Genomic DNA, 25035 nt, shown 5'->3' on the forward strand with positions numbered 1-25035 from the left:
GCAGCAAGCTCTGGCAACAACAGGTGCAGCCTCAGCCTCCATTTGGATGGCGGTTTTGCAGCCACGCAGCCTAAAAATGCAGCCATGACCTGACTCATGGCCCACATAATAGCAGAAAACCAAGCAAGCGTTAATCTTCATGTACAATAAACCATGCAAAGGTCAGCATGCCGTAATTAAATTGTGAAATGAACAGAACCTCTGCAAAGGCTTAAACAACTGTTAAATCAACTGTGACTTCATTCTAAAATGGGGTGAAGTTATATCCAAATTCAAGGAAACCACGTGACCAAATCCTACGGAATCGAAACAGATAATAGAATTACTTGATATCTGACCAATGTAAAAAATAAATAAATATATATATAAACATATAAACATATATATATATATATATATATATAAATGGATTTTTATTGAAATTGAAGCACGTGATTTGAACATCCACTGTCGTTCCAGCCTTCCAGTGTTTATTTTAATGAGGCTGTCTGGAATGAATAAATAACAGGTTTAATGGTTTCTTTTTTTTCCACTGGATTGAACTTGACAAAAAGGCACTCTGAATCAGTATTGTCCGATATATGTCAGTCAGGAATTTGTGCTTCCAGAGTGTAATTGATACCTTTGTAAACTTGCCCATCCTTAAAAAAATTCAGTTTGATACATAAAGGGCCAAGCCACATGGTTGCACACAAACTAACAAAAATCCATCCATTTATTAACCGATCCGCTTCTCCTCACGAGGGTCGCGGGCATGCTCGAGCCTCATAGAACAGATAAAGCCATCCCCATAAAAACAACCTCCTAAGTGGAGGCAACTATTCGACAAACAATGTGGGAACTATTTGAAGCAATAAAGCGTAGCTGTCTGCGCGTAAAAGCTATCTGGGGGAGCCTTTTGGGTGTCCACAGGGACACTTAATGAGCTCTATTGATCACATAGGACCCTATTCAATCACACATACTAAGCCACAAACGGGGCATCTCAAGCACGGAGAAATAGATTGGATTGCAGCATAATATAGCTGTCCACAAACAGACTAAATCAGTGGTGGATTAGCATGGTGCGCTTCATAAGGAGCACGTTTTGTGATTTTTCTCTGTGATGACATTTAGATGAGACCTTGAGTGGAGAAATTTGAGAGTTTCTCCATTCTTGTTGTAAAGTGGATACTTTAAGCAATTGCCAACAAAGTGGCTCTCTCTACCTTTCGTACGGAGAGGAACATTGACTGAATTCACCACTCATGGTGGTTTAACCACAGCGGTGCTAAAATTAATCTGCTGTTGAACCTCGTGATACTTATTGGGACATCTGGCAAGACTGAGTCGTTAACTTGTCACAAGTGCAATTTCTTGCAAAATTGACACACCCCAGAGAAGACTGTTGTTAACAGTAATAAAAATAACCGTGAAAGCACTGGAATACAGAATATACCACTGGATCATCGCATGGATTTCCACGACACGACCAGAGGCGTTAGCCAGTGACTAGCTCATGCGCTAACAGGCTCTTTTCGTTCAACCGACAGGCAGCGGGCTCATCCCTGGTGTCACCTCTTTGTTTTGGAATTTGAATGACGACAGCTAGCTGTTCTGTAAATTGGTGGATAGTAGGCTAGATGCTAGCTAACTGTTCGCTGTAGTGGGAGAAATCTAATATTATCTGATGCAAACAAAAGTACTGAAGGCCCATGGCATGTCATGTTGGATGTCCATATGTTTCATTGGGGGTTGTTTTAGCACCCCAAAATATCTAGAAACTGAAGTGGTTTAAAAAAAAACAGTGTATAAGCCCTACATCCCCACAATTCACTACTACTTAATTCTATGTCTGCAATTGTTTTCAGAAATTCTATTCAAACATGTATAATTTATCCACAGTAGAAAAAAATTCAGAATTTACTATACACAGCAAAGTGGAAAATGTGAACTCAAATGTGAACACAAATCACACAATAATAGCTGCATTCAAATAAAAGTCGTAAGAATGTATTTTAGGTCAATGTAACAGAGTAGAAGTAGCATTTAATGGCCGAGTGGTCTAAGGCGCCGCGTTCAGGACCCAGTCTCCCCAGGAGGCCTGGGTTCGAATCTCGAATTTCCCCATTGTGGGACTAATAAAGGCAATATTATTATTATTATTTCTTCATAACAAAAATACTCAAGTTGCATTAACGCTACTCTGACAAGTACAATTCACCCAGAGGGTTACTTAAGTAATTGTAACTAAGTAAAATTGTGTGTTTACTAAATAATTACAAAAAAAAATAATGCGATAATGATTGCGTACTGTATCTGATGTAGTTTGACACCAGCGCAGCACTGGTCAGCTCCCATTGAACAAATTCAAGACTTAAAAGGGTGTTGAAGTCGCTACCTCTTGGGGGGGAAAAGATCAGAAGAAGACAGCTGGCCACGCATCTGCTGCATGACTTCTTCCAACACGGTCCTCGGAGAGGCAACCTCAAGGGTTTCATTCTGTAGAAATCGTGAGGGCCGTACTTTCAACCCTCATCCTGAGGTGGGTATTCAAAAACCCTCCCATGCAAAACCTGTGATGAGGCATGATGCCTTTAGGCCTTTTGGGGCCTTTCACGGCATTCTTGCAGATGTTTTAATAGGAAAGGAGAATAATAATGGCGGCCACACTGCCTGGGGAGTTTGCTATGCAGACTCCCTTGTCCACAGGAACATAACTTCTTCTTATGTTCTGGAAACCAGGGTGGCTGGAACCGGGCAATGAGTTGCACATTATACAGCAGCTTTTGGCACAGAATACTTGTGAACTATTGCATCATTCATCCCTCTACACATAACATGCATACATTGTGATAACTAAGCAGCTCATTCACACACTCCTTTTTCTTCCCGACTCTGTGCCACCTGAGACTCGCCACCCTTGTGGATTGAGTCACAGCATTAGCCACATAAGAATGCCTTGCAGTTGTTTTCAATGCGGGACTCTCCCATATACTTTACAGCAGCCATGCATCCTTTCTTTTATGACTCGCTGTCCTCATTGATTCTTCCCCTGAGGTGCAGCCTCCTTTTTTTTTTTTTTTTGCATCCCTGCGCACGTATCTTCAGCACATGCTATTACGACTTAACAATTGTGCTCGTTTTTCTCCCTTTATCACCTTACCTTTGTGCATTATGCATGTTGTGTTACACAGACACACACACACACACCTACACACACACATTACAGCAAGGAACAACACATTTTAAAAGGACTTTTGCACATGTTTTTGTTTCATATTCATTAAAATCGTATTGATTAATTACATTAATATCCATGTTGTGTACCGCTTATCCTCGTTAGGGCTGCGGGTGGTCCGGAGCCTAAAGGCAACAGTATTTGAAGTGACTGTATTGCTTTGTTATTAGTTAAATCCTTGTGAAGTGATTTACGGATAACATGTTGTTACCCAATCATTCCCTCAATAAATAAAAAACACTCAAGAGTTATCCATCCATCCAGTAGCTGTACCGCTTCTCCTCACATGGGTTGCGGGGGGTGCTGGAGCCTAGCCCAGCTATCTTTGGGCAGTAGGCGGGGTCCATAAATGAGCAACCACCCTCGCTAATACTCATACCTAGAGGCAATTTAGAGTGTCCAATCAACCTGCCATGCAAGTTTTGGGAATGTGGGAGGAAACCGGAGTACCCAGAGAAAACCCACGCAGGCACGGGGAGACATTTACACGCCACACAGGAAGGCCAGAGGAGGGATGAATCCTGCGACCTCTGCACTGTGAGGCCACCATGCCGCCCACTCAAGAATTAGATAATTAAACTCTCACGAGGGCAGTTTTTTCATGAAGCACATTTCATACGCAAGGTAACTCAACGTGCTTCATGCACGCAAAGACACAACACCTCAATGCGTTGACAAACACAACAGCTCAGGACATTCCCAAGCAAAGCAGCCCAAATAACTGCATGACAACATTTAAAACCATTAAAAGATTTTTAATGAGATGTAAATAAGAATTTACAACACGTAAAGGTAGAGAAACAAAAGTGGATTTCTAAAATTACTAAATAAAAAGATGAGTTAATTACCTTAATTAAAAGTAGGGAAAATAAAAGCACATTTAAAAGCATTAACAACTTACACGCAGGACTGATTTCACTTTTATTGGCATCTTACGTCATTTGCATGCAGCATAACAGCTAAATGAAGCTTTACCATATTTGCTTTGAACTCAGGACACTACTAATTGACCAAAATCTGCAAAGCTCAGCACCCTACTGGGTTTATATTCAATCAGTATTTCCTTAATGAATTCAGGACCCGAACCATACAATGATTTATTGACCAGTAGCAGAATTTTAAAATCTACTGTATTGTACTGCCAGTGAAAAAAAAGCGTTTATGACTGGAGTAATATGTTGCGATCTCTTTGTTGTGGTCAGAATCTGAGGCTCAGAGTTCTGAATGTGCTGCCGCTGTTTCATGCTCTTTTGATGGAGTCTGGTCAGAAGACCGTTACAAAGGTAGTTAAATGGGCATCAGATCAATGGTGGACAGACTGTCAGTATTTTTTTAAATATTTTTAATTAAGTCATTAATTTTAACGGACACTGTGAATTTCCAGCGGCATGGCAACTGTGTTCAAATTGTGAAAATGTACACCATATGCTGGGATTAATTCAGTGTTATAGCACATGCATAGCAGAACTGAGTCTGAATTTGTAAATAATACATTAACGGTAGCCTCTATTAAAGATATAATTCCATATGGGTTAACACTATGCAATATTAAACAAAATGAAATTCCTTGAAGTTTGGTAGGGACAAACTCACCGTTAGTCAAGACAATCATAAAGACCCTACTGGTACTTTGTGAAAACCAGACACTTACAAGAGATAATGCCCTAAAAAATGAGCAGTCATTACTCAGTTCATTTGAAAAGGATTATAATATTTCAATAGAGTTGTCAAATACAGTTCCAGGATCCAGACAAAAGGAACAAAAGACGTATTCTACTCTTAGCCCTGAAAAAGCGGGACAGAGAGTGCTTGCAGAAACTGCAAATTGACATATTTTATTTGAGTCAACAGGAATTGGCACTAGGATTCTGATTGTGTGTGACTGTCTGGGAGGGATGCAGCTAGAAAATGGGTACAATTATGGTGCATTTGGGTTCATTCTGGAAAGCTGTTTATTCAAATATGAATGAAACAATAGCATCATTACTTTAAACTCAAACACACACACATACGCTGGCAAACTTGGTCAAGAAAACGTCTTGGGTTGATGTTGTCGATGATGTGACAAAGGCTGAAAGAAAGAGGGGAATTAAATACAAATGGATTGACGAGACTACGATAAGTGTCTGGAGTGAGCTGATTGGTCGATCCAAGGAACAGGGCTGGACCGGAACTGAAGAGACAGGGGGAAACATGACAAAACTTGAAAGACGACTAAATCTATTCAAAACAATGCAAATGTCCAGGATTTTGTTTTCTTCATAGTTTATTTCTTTTTTGGGTTCACTAACTGGTCATGATAATGATCTCAGATTTACATAAAATATATAGTGTGTAATTTATGTGGATAATATTCTTTGCAGATGTTACAATAAACGAGGTAACGACATGGCCCCAGCGCACATCACTGCCAGGTTTTACTATTTATTTTAATATATTTTTTTTATGTGTCAATAATCGCTTTGCTCTGCCTGTGTGTGAGACTCCTACGAAGTTAGTTTTGTGTCACCTCTTTGTATGCAGCTGATCCTGCATGGAAATTGGGTTGGGCTCGAGCTTCCAACTGCTTCGTCTTTCAAAACAAAGGTGTCTAATCCGTCACCTTCTGTGATCTCATAAACTTACCGACTTTAAAAAAAAAAAGGAAAACGACAATACACCTTTTGCCTTGATTTCTTATTTTTTCTTATTTTTCTTTTTTTATGTTAACTCAATTTACAGCCGCAGACAAATAAAACAAGCAATAACCAATGTAACCTTTCCTCAAATGCCACAGCAGAGGCACTTGACTTTTTACCTTTGTGCACAAAATAAATGGTGTTACTTCTCAGTCTTCATCTTGGAACCCGCCTCATTTTTATGTTTTTGTTTTCTGACAAATTCAGCAAGAGCCTCGGCCAAAGGCGGGCTTTAGCTATGGCAGCTTAGCCAGAGTCATTTGGAAGTGGGATAGAAAGGCACATCCAAGTCCTTTGTCTACTGGCTGTACTCGAGATGCTCTTCTAGCTTGACTGTTGTGGCTAATCTATCACTTGCCCTCATCCAGTCCATCCCTTTCAAACAAACTTTTCTTTTTTTTAATAATGTCTTTCCATGAGACAGAGTGAAGCAAAACGTGAATTCATACCCACGAGGAGGGGAGGTTTTGTAGTCGATAATACAAGCATTTTGGAGTTTTTTTTTTTTTTTTAATATATCTGCTGTGCAAAGACCACCTATTGTGAGCTCTGATCCTCTTAGCGGGCTTCTGTCAAAAGAGCTAAATTTACCCGTATTGGTGATCCCTGCCCACACAGAACAAGATGTCAGGAATATGAGCAACCTCACTGCCTGGGATTCATTTTGCATTATGCACAAGCCACCCTGATGGTAATGGCTGCCATATTAGCTCGTCTTATTAAGCAAAGCATCTAGTCAAGTAGGAATAGAAAATCCAAATCTAATAAAGCAGTCCTATTTTTATTATGCTAAGCACAAACGGAAATAATAACCCTATTGAGTGACATGATTTTATCTTCATTGTGGTTATACATGGCTGGAGCGTGCATGCGCCCTGACTCTGTGCTCATCGTGTGTGTGCGCTGCATACTCATGTGCTCGCCTCCAGCTCCGGGCTGTGCAGTGAATGTATATGCGCTTACTGCAGTCAAACTCCAGTTAGTAACATTTGCCCTTGCTGCAGCGTGGATGGACACGCACCGCTGTTTGTGTGTATATGCGTCATCGGCATACGTGTGCTGTTTTCAGGAATATTTATTATTTACCATTAAGTCGTCGCGGTTTGATTTTTGACAGCTATTTATTAGTTTCTGTTCACGTCTGTGAGCTGCGCGTTCATCACTCACGTCCATTGTCATATAAGCTGCTAACTCACTGCAGCCAACAATTGCAGCGTGTCTGCTGCCTAGCAGCAATTTGGCTTTAGTCGGAAGGGCCTGATTGGAGGAGATGTCTGAGGGGAGAAGGAGCTCTCGCTGGCGAGACTCCAGCTCTGTCCATCCTGTTTTAATTACCTACGGCACCCACCCTTGGGAATATCTCTCTTCCTCCTCTTCTTACAGTTCCCGTCTTTTCTTTTTCATCTCTCCTCTTTACCTCTTTCACTCACTATCACTAATTTGCTCTCCTTTCCCTCACTTTTCTTTATCAGCCACACACAAAACCGCCGAGCCCGCAGCTGCGTCAAAGGCCTGCACAGGGTTAACCTCGCATTAGCATATAAATGACCCTGTAGATTGAATAGCATTTTAGGATATTTAACAGCAAAAGACAGATTCTCTTCTGTGTGATTAGAGCTGCTCCGAGGAGACGGGCAGCCACTTTAGGGAATATCGTCTTCAACTTGATAAGATAAAGACTTGACACAGTGTTCCCATTGCTGGAGAGAGTGCAAATGTCTGTCTGTCTGTGTGTGTTGCAGGCTTTCTATTATATTTGTAAATGAGTGCATGCGATCCTGTCTGGGAAGAGAAATAAATATGTATGTGTCCTCTTTCAAGTCTTCAAACTATCCGGTTTGACATGACGTGGGCGCTGCTGGCATTGTCGTGTTCCAGGGGAGATATTCGAAACTACAATTATACCCTGCTGTCCAGTCATACATTCACACATGCTGCAACCAAATATCCTATTTCATCCATATAGATTTGTCTGTATCACCCCCGCAGTACTATGAAGGATAAGAAATTGACAGAGAAGTTTATATGCCTTTGGGCATTTCATCGGGTAGATTTGCACAACCTAATGGGATCCAGTACTAAGGTTATTATGAGAATGTTGATACAGTTCTTGTCTTGGATTGCATTATATTATACAGCTGTTCCTAATGAAATGGCCAGTCAGTGTGCAATACTGTACCTATGTTCGCATAGCATCCGACAGAGGCGATTCATTTATTTTTTAAAGGCTCTTCAAAGTGGTTATCAGTGATTATCTGGTTCACAGTGTGAAGTGAAGTTAGCAAGCTAGCCCTGGCTAAACACCCCAAAATGCATCTTCTCTTCCCCGGATCCCTTCTTTAGAGCGCCTCATTGTAGGCTTGTTTTTAGATGCGCCGTCAGACATTCTGTATGACCAACAAGTGATGTTGATTATCTTCTATAATCTTAAACTTGGTTGTAGCTGGATTGTGTTCCTCGTTAGCTACATGATAAACATCACAGTGTACTGTAAAATTATTTTGGGGGGGAATATCTAGGTCTTAAAGCATGACATTTTTTTAGAGGAGGATTTTAATGCACATCTTGGTTGTGTTGCAGAATGAGAAATGTTTTTTTGTAAACAGTACAATGGTGGACTGTTCCTGTTATAGTGAATGGATCTGTAATCAGACAATCTGGCACTTCCCAAGTCATTCTGGATTCTCTTAAATGTTACATTTTCCTGTAGGCTAGAGTACATTAATGTTCAGTAAAAGACTGCTGCAAGTTCATTAATGAAGCGATCTTGCTAGCGGGATACAGTTCTGTGAAGGTGACCCACTTCTCCCAGTTTAGCCCATGTCTGCGTTTCTACCCCCAGGCCATTTTACTTTATTCAAGGATTTAACCTGCTCACTGTCCTCTACAATGAGGTATGTTCCAAGTTTGAGAAAGTGTTTTATTTTTCTGGAACTTGCCTGTTCTTTTATCAGATGATACTTGAGTTCATTTGTGTAGTGAATGTAATTGAAAAAAAAAAAAAAACTTGCAGCCATTTTCGTTTTAGCTTGAAAAGTGTGCATGCCTAAAAAATGGTTTTACATGAACACAATAAGATATATCATAAGTCCTGCCAAGAGTGTCTAAACCTAACATTGTGTTCTTGGGTCTGTGCTATTTGCTATTTTTTTACATACTCGCTAATGGATGCACTTAATAATCTATAATGATTTTGAATGTGCGGACAATGTGAAGAAAAAAAACCCCTCAGCCCATCCCCCCTTCTTGCTGAGAAAGTGGGGACCCCCGCCACCTCATGTCGCTATCCCCGTACATTAACGCTCACATAAAGGCATTTAAACGCCAATGGTGATACGCCCGCATTTGAGTTGACGCATAGGCGCAGATATGAATTGTGTACGTGTATGAGAGTGAACCTAACATCTTTGCTTTTACATCTCCTGCAACAGAGCTGCCGAGCTTTGCTATCGGTTGCTACGGTAACAAAGGCAGGAGTGAAGTGGCTGCAGCACCAACGCGCAAGAGACAGAGAAAGAGAGAGCTTTTGCCTGTAGAGCTAATCAGAACCTCAGATTGAACGCATCAAAAAAATACATTTGGGATGCATGTGAATGTCATCTCGAAGAATACATACTGTAAGGTTCTGGCACAAATACCTGCAACATTGTATCCAATGTATGGTTTTTAAAAAAATATAAATGCTCATGTGAGCTGTATCAATCGCGAAAGATAAACATTGATCCATTTTCTTCTCCTGTTCAGGGTCACAGGTGAGCTCGAGTCTATCCGTGCTGAATTGGGGTGAGAAGTGTAGTACCCCATGGCATGCTCGCCAATCAATCATAGGGCACATGTAGAAAAATAAAAATTCTCACTCACATTCACATCTGTTTACATTTTAAATCTACCTAAAAAATTTGGAATGTTTAAGTAAGCTGCAAAAACTTTAGAGAAGGAGAAGATCAAATCTGGAACCACTGAGTATGAGTCACATGTGCTGCCCCTGAAAGGCAAACATGTCATGGAATTCTATGTTGACCTCAGTTTAAACACAGATCTAAATGTCAATTGAGAAAGGCCGTTTGTCACAGATCTTTGGCGAATGGTAATGGTTCCCTAAAACCACAGTCATATTGATATGGTCATGGAATTCTGCCTGGATCTTTGACATGGGAACCACCCGTCACGAAATTTCCCATCCATTCTCCCACTTACCTATTCGCAGCAGTACCATGAACCTTGAACCTCAGTCAATGGTTGGAAAACCTGTAAACTGATCACAACGGCGGTGGTTCATGCATGTGGTTCAAGGGGGATTCACGCGCAGGCCACAATCACCAATACCTTTGGTTTGTGTTCCAAGAGGTTATTTATGTATTGTCATGGACAGTAAATATTGGCCACCGCAGGATGAGATGGAGCACTTGTGTGTCTGTTTTGCAGGATGAAAACATATTGATTTTGTTCAGCTGCCTTGAACAAAAAAATATTAACATTTAACAAGCACTTTTGCCCGCTGGACAGAGTGAAATTGTGCTTGGCTGCGGGTGATTGAAACAAGCATGTGCGGAACCTGAATAGGTGTAAACAGGTGACCGCACTGCTTCTGACAACCTGCTGATTGGTTAATGATGCGAGTATTAGCAGGTGATTTGTTAATAGTTTGCTTGATGAGGCGAGATTACACTGCCAAGCTGTGTGCATCCCATGATAACCGTGTCAGCGTCACGCCATTTAATTCAATCACTTCAACACGATCTGACACATACTGCACAACACGTACTTCCTTCTAATGGTTAGCTCGGCTGCCTTCGCTTCATTTTATGATACTGGTTTTATGATCCTCACTGCAGCTTTGTTAAGTGCCTTTTGGTTTCTTCCTCAGAGCAGCTCTAAGTCAAAATATAAAAACCCTGTTTAACAAAACGCAGAAGGCCTGATTTACTAAGATCCCAAATAGTGGGCGCCAAATTGCGAGTTCACTCGCGTAAATTGTACATCTGTTAGGGTGGCGATCCACTGAGTTAGCAATTCTATTCGCAAGATACTAAATAGCAAGGGGACTCTCTCACAGATCATGCACGCTATGGCAACTGGTGTAAAAGTGGTGGTGATGGCCACATCATGATGGTGATGATGTTTTCACCATGGAACATTTAGGAGAGGACCACAAGTGCAAAATTAAGAATGAAGTGATGGAATTGGAAGTGTTAGTGGAAGACAAACAAACATATTGCTAAGTAACATGAAAAAAATCAATCCGTTCGATAATTTGGGGGAACCCCGTAACCATATAAATGACAGGCTTTGTTTGATTGATTTGTTTGTGGCAATTTTTATGTTTGTTCCCATCGTGTGTAACTTTGTGTTTAAAATTTGGGACAGCGCAAAATCCAGTGAGGTATGCCCAACAGAGACCGAAAGAAACCAGGGAACAGTGTTGCCAAAAATAGGTGGAGATGATTAACAAACAGAGGACATGAACATGAAACATGAAACAAAAGTCAAATGTAGTCCAAACCAATACAAAAGTCAACCAAACCATTGATCAAATCGCAATGGCATGACTCCTTCTTGTGACTAGCTCCAAGTCCCCTCTTAGATCATTTTCGGAACCCCAAAATTATAGTGCTGGATCAGCAAAATCTTGTGTAATTTTTTTTGGTTTGTTATTTATGGCATTTCAACAATCTTAAATAAGTGGAAAAGTACCTACCTCTCTTTTTGTCTGCACTACGCGGGCATGGCTCAGCATGCTGGTTAAATACCTGTCTTTCAGATGCACCATCACATTTCCGTCGCAATATACTCCACTAACAACGCCTTTTTGTCGAGTCATTCTTTGTTGCGTCCATTTAGTGGGCCAGCCTCCGCATCCATATGCATGCGTAATCAACTTTGCACCTACTTTTACGCGCGCAACCATTACTGTGAGCAGTATTGGCCTTGACCCAGACCTATACCTGATGGTTCAATTACCTCAGTCAATATACGATTGAGGAGGCTTAATCAATGATGTTCTGTGGGTTGAATGAGAACCGTATTGTATGAAAGTGTCGGTGCATGTGTGTCAAAGAGGAAGGCGGGAGGAGAAGAGGAGAGATGCGCAAATGCAATGTGACAGTGCTACTCCATAACCATATGATGCCTAATCTCAGAGGAACACACGCTTCATTTGACTCCTTTTTAATTTCGCACGTCCGTCCCCTCGATCCATTCAATGTAACGGGATTTCATTTTCGTATTATGCGTCAAATTTGGACACCGCCCATGAAATGGCCGTAATTAAATGACAGAGGCAGACGGGCCAATCCTGATGGAGAGTCAGATGAAAAGACCCGGCACCTCCCCTCAGGGTTCACTCACTCTATCAGATATGGAGGTTTAGAGATGTCAAACCTGCAATCGCCAGGCTACAATTGTCCCCGTGTATATGTATGTACGTGTAACTGTGTGTATGTGCGTCTGCGTGTGGGGACGTGTGTAGCGCCCAGCCCGTCCCTGAAGTCTTCAAACAGCTTGTCACTTCTCTAACGGCTGCAGGTGAATGCTCATCCTATTTATGGATATTTATTTTTCATCTGAAAAACAATTCCTATCGCCATAGCAACAGTCGCCTGGTCTTCTTTCACAGAAAACTTCGCAAGTTACTGTATGTCACATGCTGAGGGAGTTTGAAACGTTACAAAAACAGGAGGAATTGAAAAGAAATAAGTGATGGAGCTGAGGGAAACATGGAAGTTGACTTTTGGGTTGATTTGCTATACCCGGATCATTTATATTTGTCACATCCATTCTTCAATCCGTTGAGTTTTCTTTTCTGATCATCAAACCGCATGTGTTCCACTATTTGAGCAGTGTTGCGCAGCAACAAAAGATGAAAAACTCAAGTATTCTACTCCTGATGCTCTTCTGGTCTTGTTTTTCTTTTCTTTCTTTCTCTTTGTTTGTCCTCGTCCATTTGGAAGGCTTCTACTGTCACAGCCAATTCCGTTTTACATACCAGTCGTTAAGATGACTCCCAGGCATTCTAACGAAACAAACGCTTCAGAAATAACGGATTCTAGTAGGTTAGATTGTTGTTTATGTTGCATTACTGAAAAGTGCATCGTTGGAAAGTCTGTTCAGAGGCAGAGCAAAAGTATTTGGGCATACTTCTCGATTCTTCATCTTGCCAAGATATTGGAACAGTTTTATGAAAATGAAGGAATTATTATGTCGGTATGTCGCGGTGCTTTCAAGACAAATCGTCACGCAAACCATGCTTTGCTTTGACTTACGAACATAAATTTGAGATACGCGCACAAGTGACTTCACAACAAGCAGCAATTTGGTCGACTGATTCAAAAAAAGAGGTTTTAAGATGTTTACTGCAAGTCCCAGTTGATGTATGCTATCCAACTAAAAATAAAACAACGAGTATTACATAGCTTTGGCTTGAAATCCACTATTTTAATACAAATGCATTGTGAATAAGGTCAGAGAGGGGTCAAAACCCAATAAGCGACAAATACTTGAACACAAACGATAGAGCAACACATGTAGACAGACTATAACGATACTCAGAGAGATATTCCCTATCCTCTGCGAAGAACGACTCCTATCACTGTTGCTTACTGAGGAGCTGAGACCCGCTACAGATGTACAGCATATAATATATTTGTTATACTGCCCCCAGGTGGTTAAGGTGGATACACCAGAAGGAGCGGCACAATCTCCATTGCAAAACGGCTTAATTGATTTAAATTGGATTTATCATGTCTTTGTTATATGCTTTTATAAAGTACAATATGAAAGACTATTTTTCGTATTCATAAACACATTACAAACATTCTTGTTTGGTTTTGGGGTTGGCTGGAACAGATTAATGATCATGATTACTTAAGGAAAACTGAGGAAAACGATGAGTTACAAGCTTCCTCATGGAAAGAATTGAAGTAGTATCTTAAAGACACCACTATATCTGCTTTTTGTGACTTTTTTTTTTTTCATGTAAAATACTGTAGGTGTTTGGAAACTGCCCAAGTGCACAAAACATGGTCAGCGTGTGTGCACGCACTGCACTTTTGCCCTTTAGCTCTAAGAAAAAAAACTGGCCATCCTACACACATATCTTCTCTGCCTTGATTCCTCTATTTCTACTCATGAAGGGGAAGTCATCCACTTTTGTGGCCGATTACCCAAAATAAAGGCTCCATATGTTCATGTAGAAGGACCATCAGTGATTGGAACATTACCACCAAAACTGGCTTTGTAGTCTGTGACTGTTTTGTCCCATGGTGTGTTTTATGGCTGTGAGAATCCACTTGTATTTCAGCACTCTGACAATGGACTGACATTTCTGACAATAGAGCTCTATTACACCAGAATGCAACAATAGAAACACGTCAGCTTCTTGCTGCTGGCAGCTTGGTGGCAGCAGTCACACCGCTGCACTTCTGACCCCTGATGCAAAGATGTGCACACACACACCTAGACGCACACACAGTATTTCGAAGATTGGCTACCTCCTTGTTAACTACAAACACATCCAAGTGCATGTTTGTTGGACAATGTGTGAAAAATAAAATAATTTTTTTTTTGTTCTCCTCTCTCTGACTTTGTTCACAGTGCATGTATACTGCTGCCATGGCAACCGTGGGTCCTCTCCTCACATGTTTTCTCCTGCTGCTTCATCTGGCTGATGGCTCATTCCCAGAGGAGCCCAGTCCACTCAGCTACGTCCCTTTGGAGGGTATGTGTCCTTGTGGGTGTGTGTGTGTGTGTGTGTGTGTGTCGCATTGATGTATGGCCCCATGATAAATGTGGAAATTGAGGGTCAAAAGTCCCAGCCTTGGAGTGGGGCTGCAATAGAAATGCACTGGGACATAGTCTCTATTTAGAAGTATAAAGCTCACGTTCATGATACAAAAGCATGAAAAATTGGAGGGGGTTGGGAAAGCAAATAGAATTTGTTTGGATTTCAAGGGACACTTGAAGATGAAGGAAGTGAGAGACATTTTGGATGGATGAGAGAGAGGGCTCAGGTTAGAAAAAAAAGAATGGGAGGAGACCTAAGGAGATGGATAGCTTCATCCTTTCCCGCTGACCTGTAGTCAAGGACAATGAGACATTTTCCCAATCCGTCTCCTGGTGATGAGCGCTCCCCGTGGAGGCGGCTGTCTTCCTCTTTGAAACTTTGGATCACTCTCTTTCAGCCACTTCCTCTCGCCGCCTCTTCTGTACTTTCTCATTAAGAGAACGGAAGCACTAATATTTCCTGACTACAATAACGATCACCAACTGTTGCTCTCATTAGAGCGGCTTCGAAAAAAAAACACCAAGAGGATTTAAATGTGTTTATGGGCTTTACGACACAATAGCCTCTGCTTTTTAACACAAAAGCATCATGGCATCAATTAGGCTTGTATTAAACGAAGCATTAGGGCGGCCGTTTGAGGTCCGCTGCAGTTATTTTCAGTAAATATTCTGTAAAAGGGAAAACTACTGTCCAGATCAGTTAAAAGGGGAGTTTGCACTGTTAAAACTGCTAGATAGATTTGATTGTAGCTTCACGATAGCAATCCCCCGACTCATCTTGAGTTTCTGACCTGGCATGAGAAATGATTGACACCTCATCTGTTACAACTTTTGTCACCCCTGCCCTAGAGAATATTTATTTCCCCCCAAGATCATTATATTAACAGAGTGACAATTTTAAGCCTTTTTTAAATTTTATTTATTTATTTTTTTTAATTGTCAATTCCCCCTTTGAGTCTTCAACATTGAAGTCTTTGTACGTTACAGTGGTGAGAAGGTATCCAGTGTTCCTGGGCAGAGCTCACCGTTCAGCACAGAGACAGGAGCTGCACATCCAAACGGTTCTCCAAATCAACCGAACACTCTACTTAGGAGCCAGGTAACCAACGGCAACCGCCTCCAACTGTGTGTGACTGATGTGCTCACATTCATAGCTTTCATTTGACGCTTCCATCTGCTGTCACTGTAAGACAGTTTGGTTTTGTATTTTTTGCTGGAGTTAAGGCGGCTTAAGCAGATTTAGACATTTTATTCATCGCATGTCATACACATAAATGATTTTAAAAAAAATAGGCCCAAAAAAAAAATTTTAAAAGAATATTTCCTCATATTGTATTCCATTAGAGGTGTGCAGGTGTATCTAATTAATAGTCCAGTGAGTGTACAATACTTACATCTTGCACTAAAAATAAATACTGCGCATTTTCATGAGAACAGGCCCTGAAGTCAGCTTAATATGACTTCCATTTTTACCTTGAGACAAAGCCGAAGAGAAAAAAAAAAAAGTGTGGTACTTAAAAATGTGCGCAATAGGGCTCGTGCCCCTTAGGTTGTTAAATTTACTAATTAGTAAAGCTGTGTTGTGTTCCCCTAGATGTTCATGGGAAGAGCTAGTTTGTTTTTGTAGATTTTTTTTATTCATCTGCTTAATGGGCCTCTGGTTAACATTCATTAAAAACGAAATGTGAAAGGCAAGAATCCAATGCACTCAACATAGTGAAGGACAAACACATTAGGCCATCTTAAAAATAAATAAAAGCGAAGAAAAGTGTGAATGGTTTTACACCCAGTTATGTTTTTGTGTGATTGTAGAGATGATTTATACCGGGTGGAACTGGACAACATGGCAGGTGATGAGATGTTCTACAGCAAGGTAATGGTCATTTTGTTGCACACTCACAAAAACAATTACCATTGCTAATCATGATTCCGTGATACAGTTTTCACTCTCTTTTTGGCAGAAACGGACATGGGAATCCAACAAAAATGACATTCGAGTGTGCCGAATGAAGGGGAAACATGAGGTATTGTGGTGTGACACAGACATGTATCAACACCATCTGCGTGGATGCACAACAGCTGTTACCTTGTTTATTTTGCGTGTGAATCCATGTTACTGAACAACCAGCTCATCACTTCATTCAAACCAAAATCAATGCAATGCTAACCGATTTCAATCAAAAACTCCCATTAGATTTGAAAGCCATTTTTACCAAAGACTCTGGGACAGGTGGGTGAGTGTAAAATCCAAAGGCAACATCATTAATTATACAAAAAAAAAGATTAGATGAGATGGTAAGAACTGGTTGTGACATCTAGTTAAAAAAAAAAAATAGCTACAAGATAAAATTGTTTACAGGAAAAAAACAACGAGAAAAACATTTCTTCAGGGAGGTATCAGTAAATGAAATCAGATGAGGCAAGGCACTATAGATAATGCCGAGTCATGCATTTGGTACAGAGCCCTCCTTGCCTGACTCGATCCACCTCTTAAAACCGCCACCATCGCCTAAGTTTCCCCTACCCCACTTTATAACAAAACTTAAGTGCCTTAGTTCACAACATTAGTTATATTATTACTAGGTTCATTTCTGCCACTACACTGCGTAGTTAGCTAGCTAGCCGTGCCTGCATCCCAACAATGCATCTTCCCTAGATGCCACGATTTACACTACAGCTTGATGTCATTATTTAAATTCCATTGATTTAAATTGAATTCTCATGTGAGCAAGTGACGTTAGGGGTCAGCTAGCCGAACGGAACCCCGGTCTCAAGCTAGCTAGTCTCAAGCTAGCTAGTGCCTCTAATACTGTATAAAGCTCAACGGTGACCGGTTGCGATATATTCCAGTCACCAGATATATTTTTGGGGCTCAAAGATGTAAGGATGTGTAAGACAATTTGTATGACAATTGCCAGACAAAGTAGTATTAATATTTCCTTGGAAACACCCAAAGCAAATAAGAACAATTGCAACCTGATTTTTTTTAAATGATTTTAAAGCATCAATTTATATATTTGGCTTTTTTTAATCAGTGAAATTTGACAGGATAGTTACGAACATTATTCTCAAGGGGGTGTCACATTTAGAAAACATTTACTTTGAAGGACCTTTGAAGAAAGAGCTTGCTAATAAGGAATTGCATAGGCGAGCACTACTGATTCTGAAGACATGGCAACACAACGAGACTAAAAACTGATTGCACAAAAAAAAAATAAATAAATAAAAATAATATCCAACATATACGTACTGGAAATGGTGAGACAACAGAAAAGAGGATAATGAACAAATCATAATAATTTCCTGGAACAAATTAATGTCAGAGCTTCTGATAGTGTTTTGGATAGCATAGGCCATTGGCCTTTGCTACCATGACCATTCCTCACTCGTCGGAAGGGATGAGGAGATTTTCTTGGATGAACAAACATTCTATAAAAATGATCCAAGAAGGAAAATGTACCAACCAACACAAGTCAAGATGTCTGAGGTCGAAGCACAATTGCAAGCATTAATGTGTCAACGCAGTAACCTTATTGATTTTGAGCAGCGCACACAAGATGATTGAGGCCAGTGAGCTTGAAGGTCAAATCAGCACGTGCCACCGCCCTCATATTTTTCACTCTTAGTCATGTGAGTCATGCATGATTTCCTTTTGCGTGCTTGCGTGTGTTGCCGTTATATTAACGAAAATAATGATTGATTTAAAAAAATATATATTCAGGAAGGGTTGATTTGAGTGGGGATTCTGATAAATAAGAAAAATAAACCTCACAATGGATAGTGGTGTTGACTTATATTAAATGAGCTCCGAGGCTTTTTCACTGAAGCAGTCAGCACAAGCAGGCAAAAAACAAAATGAAGCACAGGATGATTTAGTATTGTATCCTACGGCACCTTATTGGAATGGTGTTTGTTGTAGTTATTAGAAAAAATATTACACAGCAAGGAAAAAGTTGAAGGTATACACACTCTGGCCATTTTGCACTTGTGTAACATTGTAATGTTTTGGCCTTCTAGATGAGGAAAGTATTGGAAACAACTCTCAGGCTGATAAGGACTTATTAGGTTGTGTCAGTGGATGTACATTTACTGCTCTGTTAGTTTAGCTTATACTACAAGAGAAAATTCACATGGCGTCCTCATTAATCCATCTTCTTTATCCTCATGACTTGGCACAGGCGGCAGCGTGGTTTTCTCTTCGTTAAAAGGCTGGTTTAATCCCTCGTTGTACACGTGCTTACCAAGCCGTCTTATGCTACACATGTTGAAAGTTTCATTTTGCTCCACTGCTCCTTCAAGTCTTTTAATAGTCTTGTAAAATCACAGAGGTTAGACGTGTCGAGTTTCATCTTCCCTCGTCGTCTCATTAATTTCGGCTCCATCAACAACCCTCCACCTTGAAGACAGCTACGAAGTGTGGCTGAGAGTGTTATTTCCTCTCAGGATTCTTTTTAAGATTTGTTCTCTACACTCCAGCATTGTTTCTACCAGTGGTGACAAAACTACTCACGCTTTCTACTTAAGTAGGAGAAAAAGACTCGGGTAAAGGTAAAAGCCCTGATACAAATGCTTTGCTTGAGCAAAAATAAAAAAGTCATTTATATACAGTACCAATTTTCACTACTTTCATGGTGTGTTTGTTGAGTAAGAAAAAGACACGCAGTTGTCTTTGATATATTGTAAGACTGTAATCTTCCTCACATTGAATTACTGCAATGCACTTTGTTTTGGAGTCAGCCAGTCCTCTCTCAAACGTCTTTAGTTTTGTTTCAAAACGCTGCATCTGTTGACTTTAGCACTCTCTGTCTTTTTTTTTTTTTATTATGTCATCATTCATTGAGGTTGAAAAAAGGAAGAAGTCAGTTTGACAAAGTAGGGAGTAAAAAGTGCAGATAAATACTATCAAATGTAGTGTCGGGGAAAGAAACACACGACACAGTCGCTGTGGGAGTAAGGAATCAACTCTTTTACTCGACATGCAATTTATATATCTTCGCAAGTGACAATTTATCTCATGTACAAGGGCGGCAATCATCCTTGAGGCAGCCGGCAATCACCTTTCAGGCTGGGGATATAAAAGTCGCACCCCAGTGGTTCATCTTGACCTCGTCTTACTGAGCCCACGTTAAAAATTAGTACCTAATTCTCTTATTTGGGCATAATTCAACCCCCAAACCACATGCATTGGAATACTTGATGTCAATTGGAGAATGTTGAAGTTTTTTGATTGTATGTTTGTGCAGGGAGAATGCCGTAATTTCGTCAAGGTTCTGCTCCAGCAGCACGGAGGCCTGTTTGTGTGCGGAACAAACGCCTTCAACCCTCTGTGCGCAAACTACACTGTTAGTAGCCTTCAAATCTGTCGGCTGGTCTTTGTGCGTTTATCTGCTTGCTCTGAAGACATCGTCGCTGTCCTCCTGTTGCAGAGAGATACTCTGGAAATGGTGGGAGAGCCTGTGAGCGGGATGGCACGCTGCCCGTATGATCCACGGCATGCCAATGTGGCTTTATTTGCAGGTATGATTTGGAATTTTAAGCACACGGGCTGTAAACACAATGTTTACCTGTACAGATGATTTATAGTCACACCTACTGCTGAATTGCTCGTTTGGTTTTAATCTTCCTGACCTTGTCCTATCGCTCCATCACCGTCCTCCTTCCTCGTCTTCCTAATCTTTCTCTGCTCGTGCTCTCAGATGGAAGTCTTTTCACTGGCACCGTGACAGACTTCCTGGCCATCGATGCTGTGATCTATCGCAGTCTTGGCGACAGCCCCGCCCTCCGCACGGTCAAACACGACTCCAAATGGTTCCGAGGTACCTTATCGGAAACAGAGAATTGTCGCGTAAACTGCATTTTCCTAAATGTCTCATTTCATTGTCCTTGCTTTAAGTGTAGAATGAAGGTGAATCACATGAGACATTTTTTGATGACTGTCTTCCAATTGTAAAAAAAAAATCTCACAGCATCGAGCTTTCGACCAAGCGACAAAATCACACGAGGACACAATGTTCACCGGGCGACAGGGCAAATAGTGAAAATCTGTGAGTAATCGACACGCCCACAAAAAACGATTATAGCTGGCACAAGATGGCGTCAAAGCACTACTTTCCGATTAAAGAGCGCCATGACCTGACTTCAACATCGTTCATTGTCATTAAGATGTCACAAGATGGCGCCAAAGCTGCACTTTTATATTAGACAGTACTTTGTCGTGAGTGCAAAAGCTGTGAAGCAGTTCCACAAAAAATCAGCGATTAGGTGAATTCATAAATAGGGAATCGTGAGTATACGGGAGAACATTATATACTGAAATAATCTCATCTCATTGAGAAATGTTCTTACTCTTACTCGTGTACCTTCTGTAAAACAGTGGATGGGCATTTACCGTCACGAAACATTGCTGGCATAGCTGAAGAGTTGCGTGATGATCATTATCAGACTAATTAAATGCATCATTTCCTGCCGCAAACCTGGTGAGCTCTCTTGGCACAGTGGTCATGAATCACTGAAACAAACCACAATATCGTTATTGTAATTGGACCATTTATCACAAAATTGGATCCAGATAGACAAAAGAATAGATAAAAAAAATTCTAAACATACATATGTGCATACATACATTCAGTCAATTTTATAACTCTTTTGTATACCACATAGCCTTTATGTCAATTCTGTCATTTTCAGTCGACAGAAGTGACAAAATGGCCGCCCCCTGAGATGGCTGACAATAAGCGGATTTTGCTGCTTAACTCATATGCCACAAAGACAATATTAATCAGAATGCCGTGTTTAGACGAGTGAGGGTGCATAGAGCATTTTATTTCAAAGATTTTTTTTGTGTTGACTTCCCCTTTAAGGCACGTTTTAGTCTGCAGGGGAAGAACCCCATCAAACAACTTTTGGATGAACTGGAACACAAAACACAGGTCTTCACTCAAGCTCATATTCTTCTAGAACAATGAACAAAAAATTCATAATAACCCCCCCCCTCTCAACATTTTGTTGAGTTTCTTCCCAGAAGACTAGAAAGTCCTTTAACTGCAAAGAGGACATATTCCACATTGCCAGTTCAACAATGTCAAAATGATGTGCTTTCCACGTTATTATTTTTAAGTGGGGCAGGCATAGACAGATTAATTATTGGACTCTTTGGGTTCACAGCCCTAATAACACCTCGGTCGAGCCTGATTTTATACAGCTGGGAAAACAAGTCTCCAGCAGGTCAAATCTGCACCAGTGTTTGGATGAATAAATGATGACTAATATCCATTCTTTTGTCCATAATGACTCATCAAATATGATATGAATATTCAATGCGGGACAGAGGCCGCATGTCCTGATGTGACTGACTGTGTGTGATTGCCTCATATTGTCTTTTTCTGCTAATATTCCCATGTAGAGCCCTACTTTGTCAGCGCCATGGAGTGGGGGTCTCACATTTATTTCTTCTTCAGAGAAATGGCCATGGAGTTTCACCATCTAGAAAAGGTTGTTCCACTTTTCATGTATCTTCCCAGTTGCATTATTGAAGCATCTCTCTATTTATCCAAATGTCTCCCAATTGGACCGTGTTGCGCTGTTATTCCAGGTAATGGTGTCCCGTGTGGCTCGTGTGTGTAAATCCGACCTCGGCGGCTCCCAGCGTGTCCTCGAGAAACAGTGGACCACCTTCCTGAAGGCTCGGCTCAATTGCTCCGTCCCGGGAGACTCGCACTTCTACTTCAACCTCCTCCACGCCACGAGTGGCATCATTCACATGCAGGGGCGTGACGTTATCTTGGGCCTTTTCTCCACACCCCCTAATAGGTAATAAGACACCCATAATACACCTAAACCTAACGTACTACTGCAGTACTTTTGTAGGAAACACTGTAAACGCCATTAGTGATGGCACAGTTTTCACATTTCCAATTTGTCCTCATGTTTAATTTTTCCATCCCGATTGGTTGGTCAGAACAAAACATGTTACAGCCAACTTTGACTGTTCGTAGCGATCTCCACTCATCGATACTTTTTAAGAATTCCAAGTTATTAGGTGAATATTGATTCTGAACTGCTCCATGTGATGTATGTCAAGGGAAAATGTTAACCCTTGTGTAGACAGGACAAGCACTTTGAGAATACAATTGAGTCAAAACTAGTTCAGAATCAGAAATTTCTTCTTGGGAAAAAAAATGATGGTGTCTTTAATTGTGACATGATGGTGGTGGTATTAAGAGGTGGACTCAGTTCAGTGTGTGCCCACTGAAGCCCCAAGTAGCAAATGTAAAAGCCACCACCGCACTACTTTTCCATCTCTTATCATGCATTCTTTCCTCTGTATCCGACAGCATCCCCGGTTCTGCCGTGTGTGTATTTGACATGCAGCAGCTCGCTCACGCCTTCGAGGGACGCTTCAAGGAACAGAAATCCCCAGAGTCCATCTGGACTCCGGTGCCAGAAGAAGCAGTCCCGAAACCCAGGTATGCTTATGCAACAACTGGAGTACGAGCAGATTGGCACTTGAATATATATTCGTCCTGCATTCTTTCTTTCTTTTCCCAGACCTGGAGGATGTGCAGTCCAAGGATCCCGATTCAGCTCCTCCACCACGCTTCCGGACGAGGTGTTAAACTTTGTGAAAACCCACCCTCTCATGGATGAGACAATACCATTGCTGGGGCACAGACCCTGGGTGGTCAAGACCATGGGCCGGTACTGTGACGGAATGTTTTCTAGTTAAAGAACTTTTATGTCCTGAAAAATTAAAGCTTTAAAATGGCACAGGGGGGAAGGAAATGGATTTTATTGAACCGCTTAGAGTAAATGTGTTTTCACACTCGATTTGTCTTTGCAGGTACCAGCTGACAGCTATGGTGGTGGACACTGAAGCCGGACCCTACAGGAACCGCACAGTTTTATTCCTGGGCTCGACCCGAGGGACAATTCTCAAGTTTCTAATGATTCCCAATGGGGATTCAATGTCCCACAGCAGTGTGTTCTTGGAGGAGGTAGAGGGTTTCAACCCGGAGAGGTGAGTTGGAGTAAAGAGATTTTTGTCCTTGATATCCGATCGATGACGCCTCCTGGCGTAGTGCTCCATCACATCTCATGGATCGCTTCTATTTTCGAAACAGAGGCTTCACCACTTCTTAATAAGATCTGCTACTCCCAGCTGCATCATTATATTCACCACTTCAAGCTTAAATACACTTTTCGATAGACTTTAGGGGGTTTCAAATACATTTTTGTTGTCGGCCATGTTGAAGTTGCAGTTTCCCTGAGGAGCCTGTTATGAGTTTGAGACTATAAAAATATTATAATTGTTGCAAATTGATATACAGTATTGGTTTAGATATCAGAAGTCAAGGAAAATAGTAAGTCACACTATTGTGAAATGAATTTTGAATGGCTGCGGTATGACAACATCAAGTTGCTAACTTCAGCTAGTCCTTTCATCGCTAGTTTTAAAATATTCCTACCAGTAAGACAACGGCATTCGACAAAAACTCCACCTTTGTCGCAAAAATGTTATGTCCAATAATGCGTGGACAAAAACTGTGTGCAAAAGAGAATTTTATTTGTCGTACAGCACGCACTAACATGCACCAGCACTTGTGTTGCTTTACGTGTCATTTCATCGACTTGACGTATTATAGTCAACTACAAAAAAAACAACAACAAAAAGAACAACATTCTACCGACGCACATGATTTGTTTTCGTCTCCAAATGATGATGTTTTCATTTCCTCGCTCTCATGTGTGTCACATAGATGTGGTGAGGATTCACCCCAGGCTCGCCAGCTCTTGTCTTTGACATTGGACCGCACCAGCCACACTCTGCTGCTGGCCTTTCCGTCCTGCCTGGTCCGTATTCCCACATCCCGTTGCCACCTGTACTCCCGTTGTATGAAGTAAGCAGAACACTTTTTCTGTTGTTTTTTTTTTTTTTTCATAGTTTCAAAAGCTCAGAAGAGTTCACCGGTCACTCTTTTACATCAAACCTAATGTAAATTTTTGCTCACAAGTCAATAAAAAAAAAAAAAACGGCTTGTATGTGATACAATTTGTAAACTGTATCATTCACCACCGAAGACATCCATCATAACATCACATACTACGTACCTAATTCACACACAGTGTATTTAATTTCAATATTTATAAATGCGAGACAAAACAAGAAAAACAATGATGGCTCAACTTTTCACAACAACTAAATAAATCCCACGTGTGTTGTCTAACCTTTAAATCAATTGGGTCATGTTTGACATTTGAGAAGTGTATAGCCAAGCTGATTAACTGCTACATTGTTACCTTTATAACTGTGTTTGCAACTTTTGTGTTTTGGTCCATTTTCCCTGGATATCCATGGGG

General features: G+C 40.9%; 1 protein-coding gene across 2 annotated transcripts in view; it reads left to right on the plus strand.

The window, feature by feature from the left end:
* The window catches only part of LOC148325956 (semaphorin-6B-like), a 35893-nt gene that overhangs the window by 1722 nt on the left and 9136 nt on the right, over positions 1–25035 (plus strand). For both annotated transcript variants that reach the window (XM_088310989.1, XM_088310990.1), the window contains exons 3-15: positions 14491–14614; positions 15667–15778; positions 16492–16552; positions 16641–16703; positions 19923–20021; positions 20106–20196; positions 20376–20495; positions 22082–22170; positions 22271–22488; positions 23013–23144; positions 23227–23376; positions 23519–23695; positions 24435–24575. In XM_088310989.1, coding sequence (XP_088167115.1) covers positions 14491–14614; positions 15667–15778; positions 16492–16552; positions 16641–16703; positions 19923–20021; positions 20106–20196; positions 20376–20495; positions 22082–22170; positions 22271–22488; positions 23013–23144; positions 23227–23376; positions 23519–23695; positions 24435–24575 — 1577 coding nt within the window. The remainder of the gene's footprint in view (positions 1–14490; positions 14615–15666; positions 15779–16491; positions 16553–16640; positions 16704–19922; positions 20022–20105; positions 20197–20375; positions 20496–22081; positions 22171–22270; positions 22489–23012; positions 23145–23226; positions 23377–23518; positions 23696–24434; positions 24576–25035) is intronic.

This window comes from Idiotropiscis lumnitzeri, chromosome 12 (assembly GCF_059441095.1).
Source record: "Idiotropiscis lumnitzeri isolate Australia: NSW breed Sydney's pygmy pipehorse chromosome 12, RoL_Ilum_1.0, whole genome shotgun sequence".
Taxonomy (NCBI): domain Eukaryota; kingdom Metazoa; phylum Chordata; class Actinopteri; order Syngnathiformes; family Syngnathidae; genus Idiotropiscis; species Idiotropiscis lumnitzeri.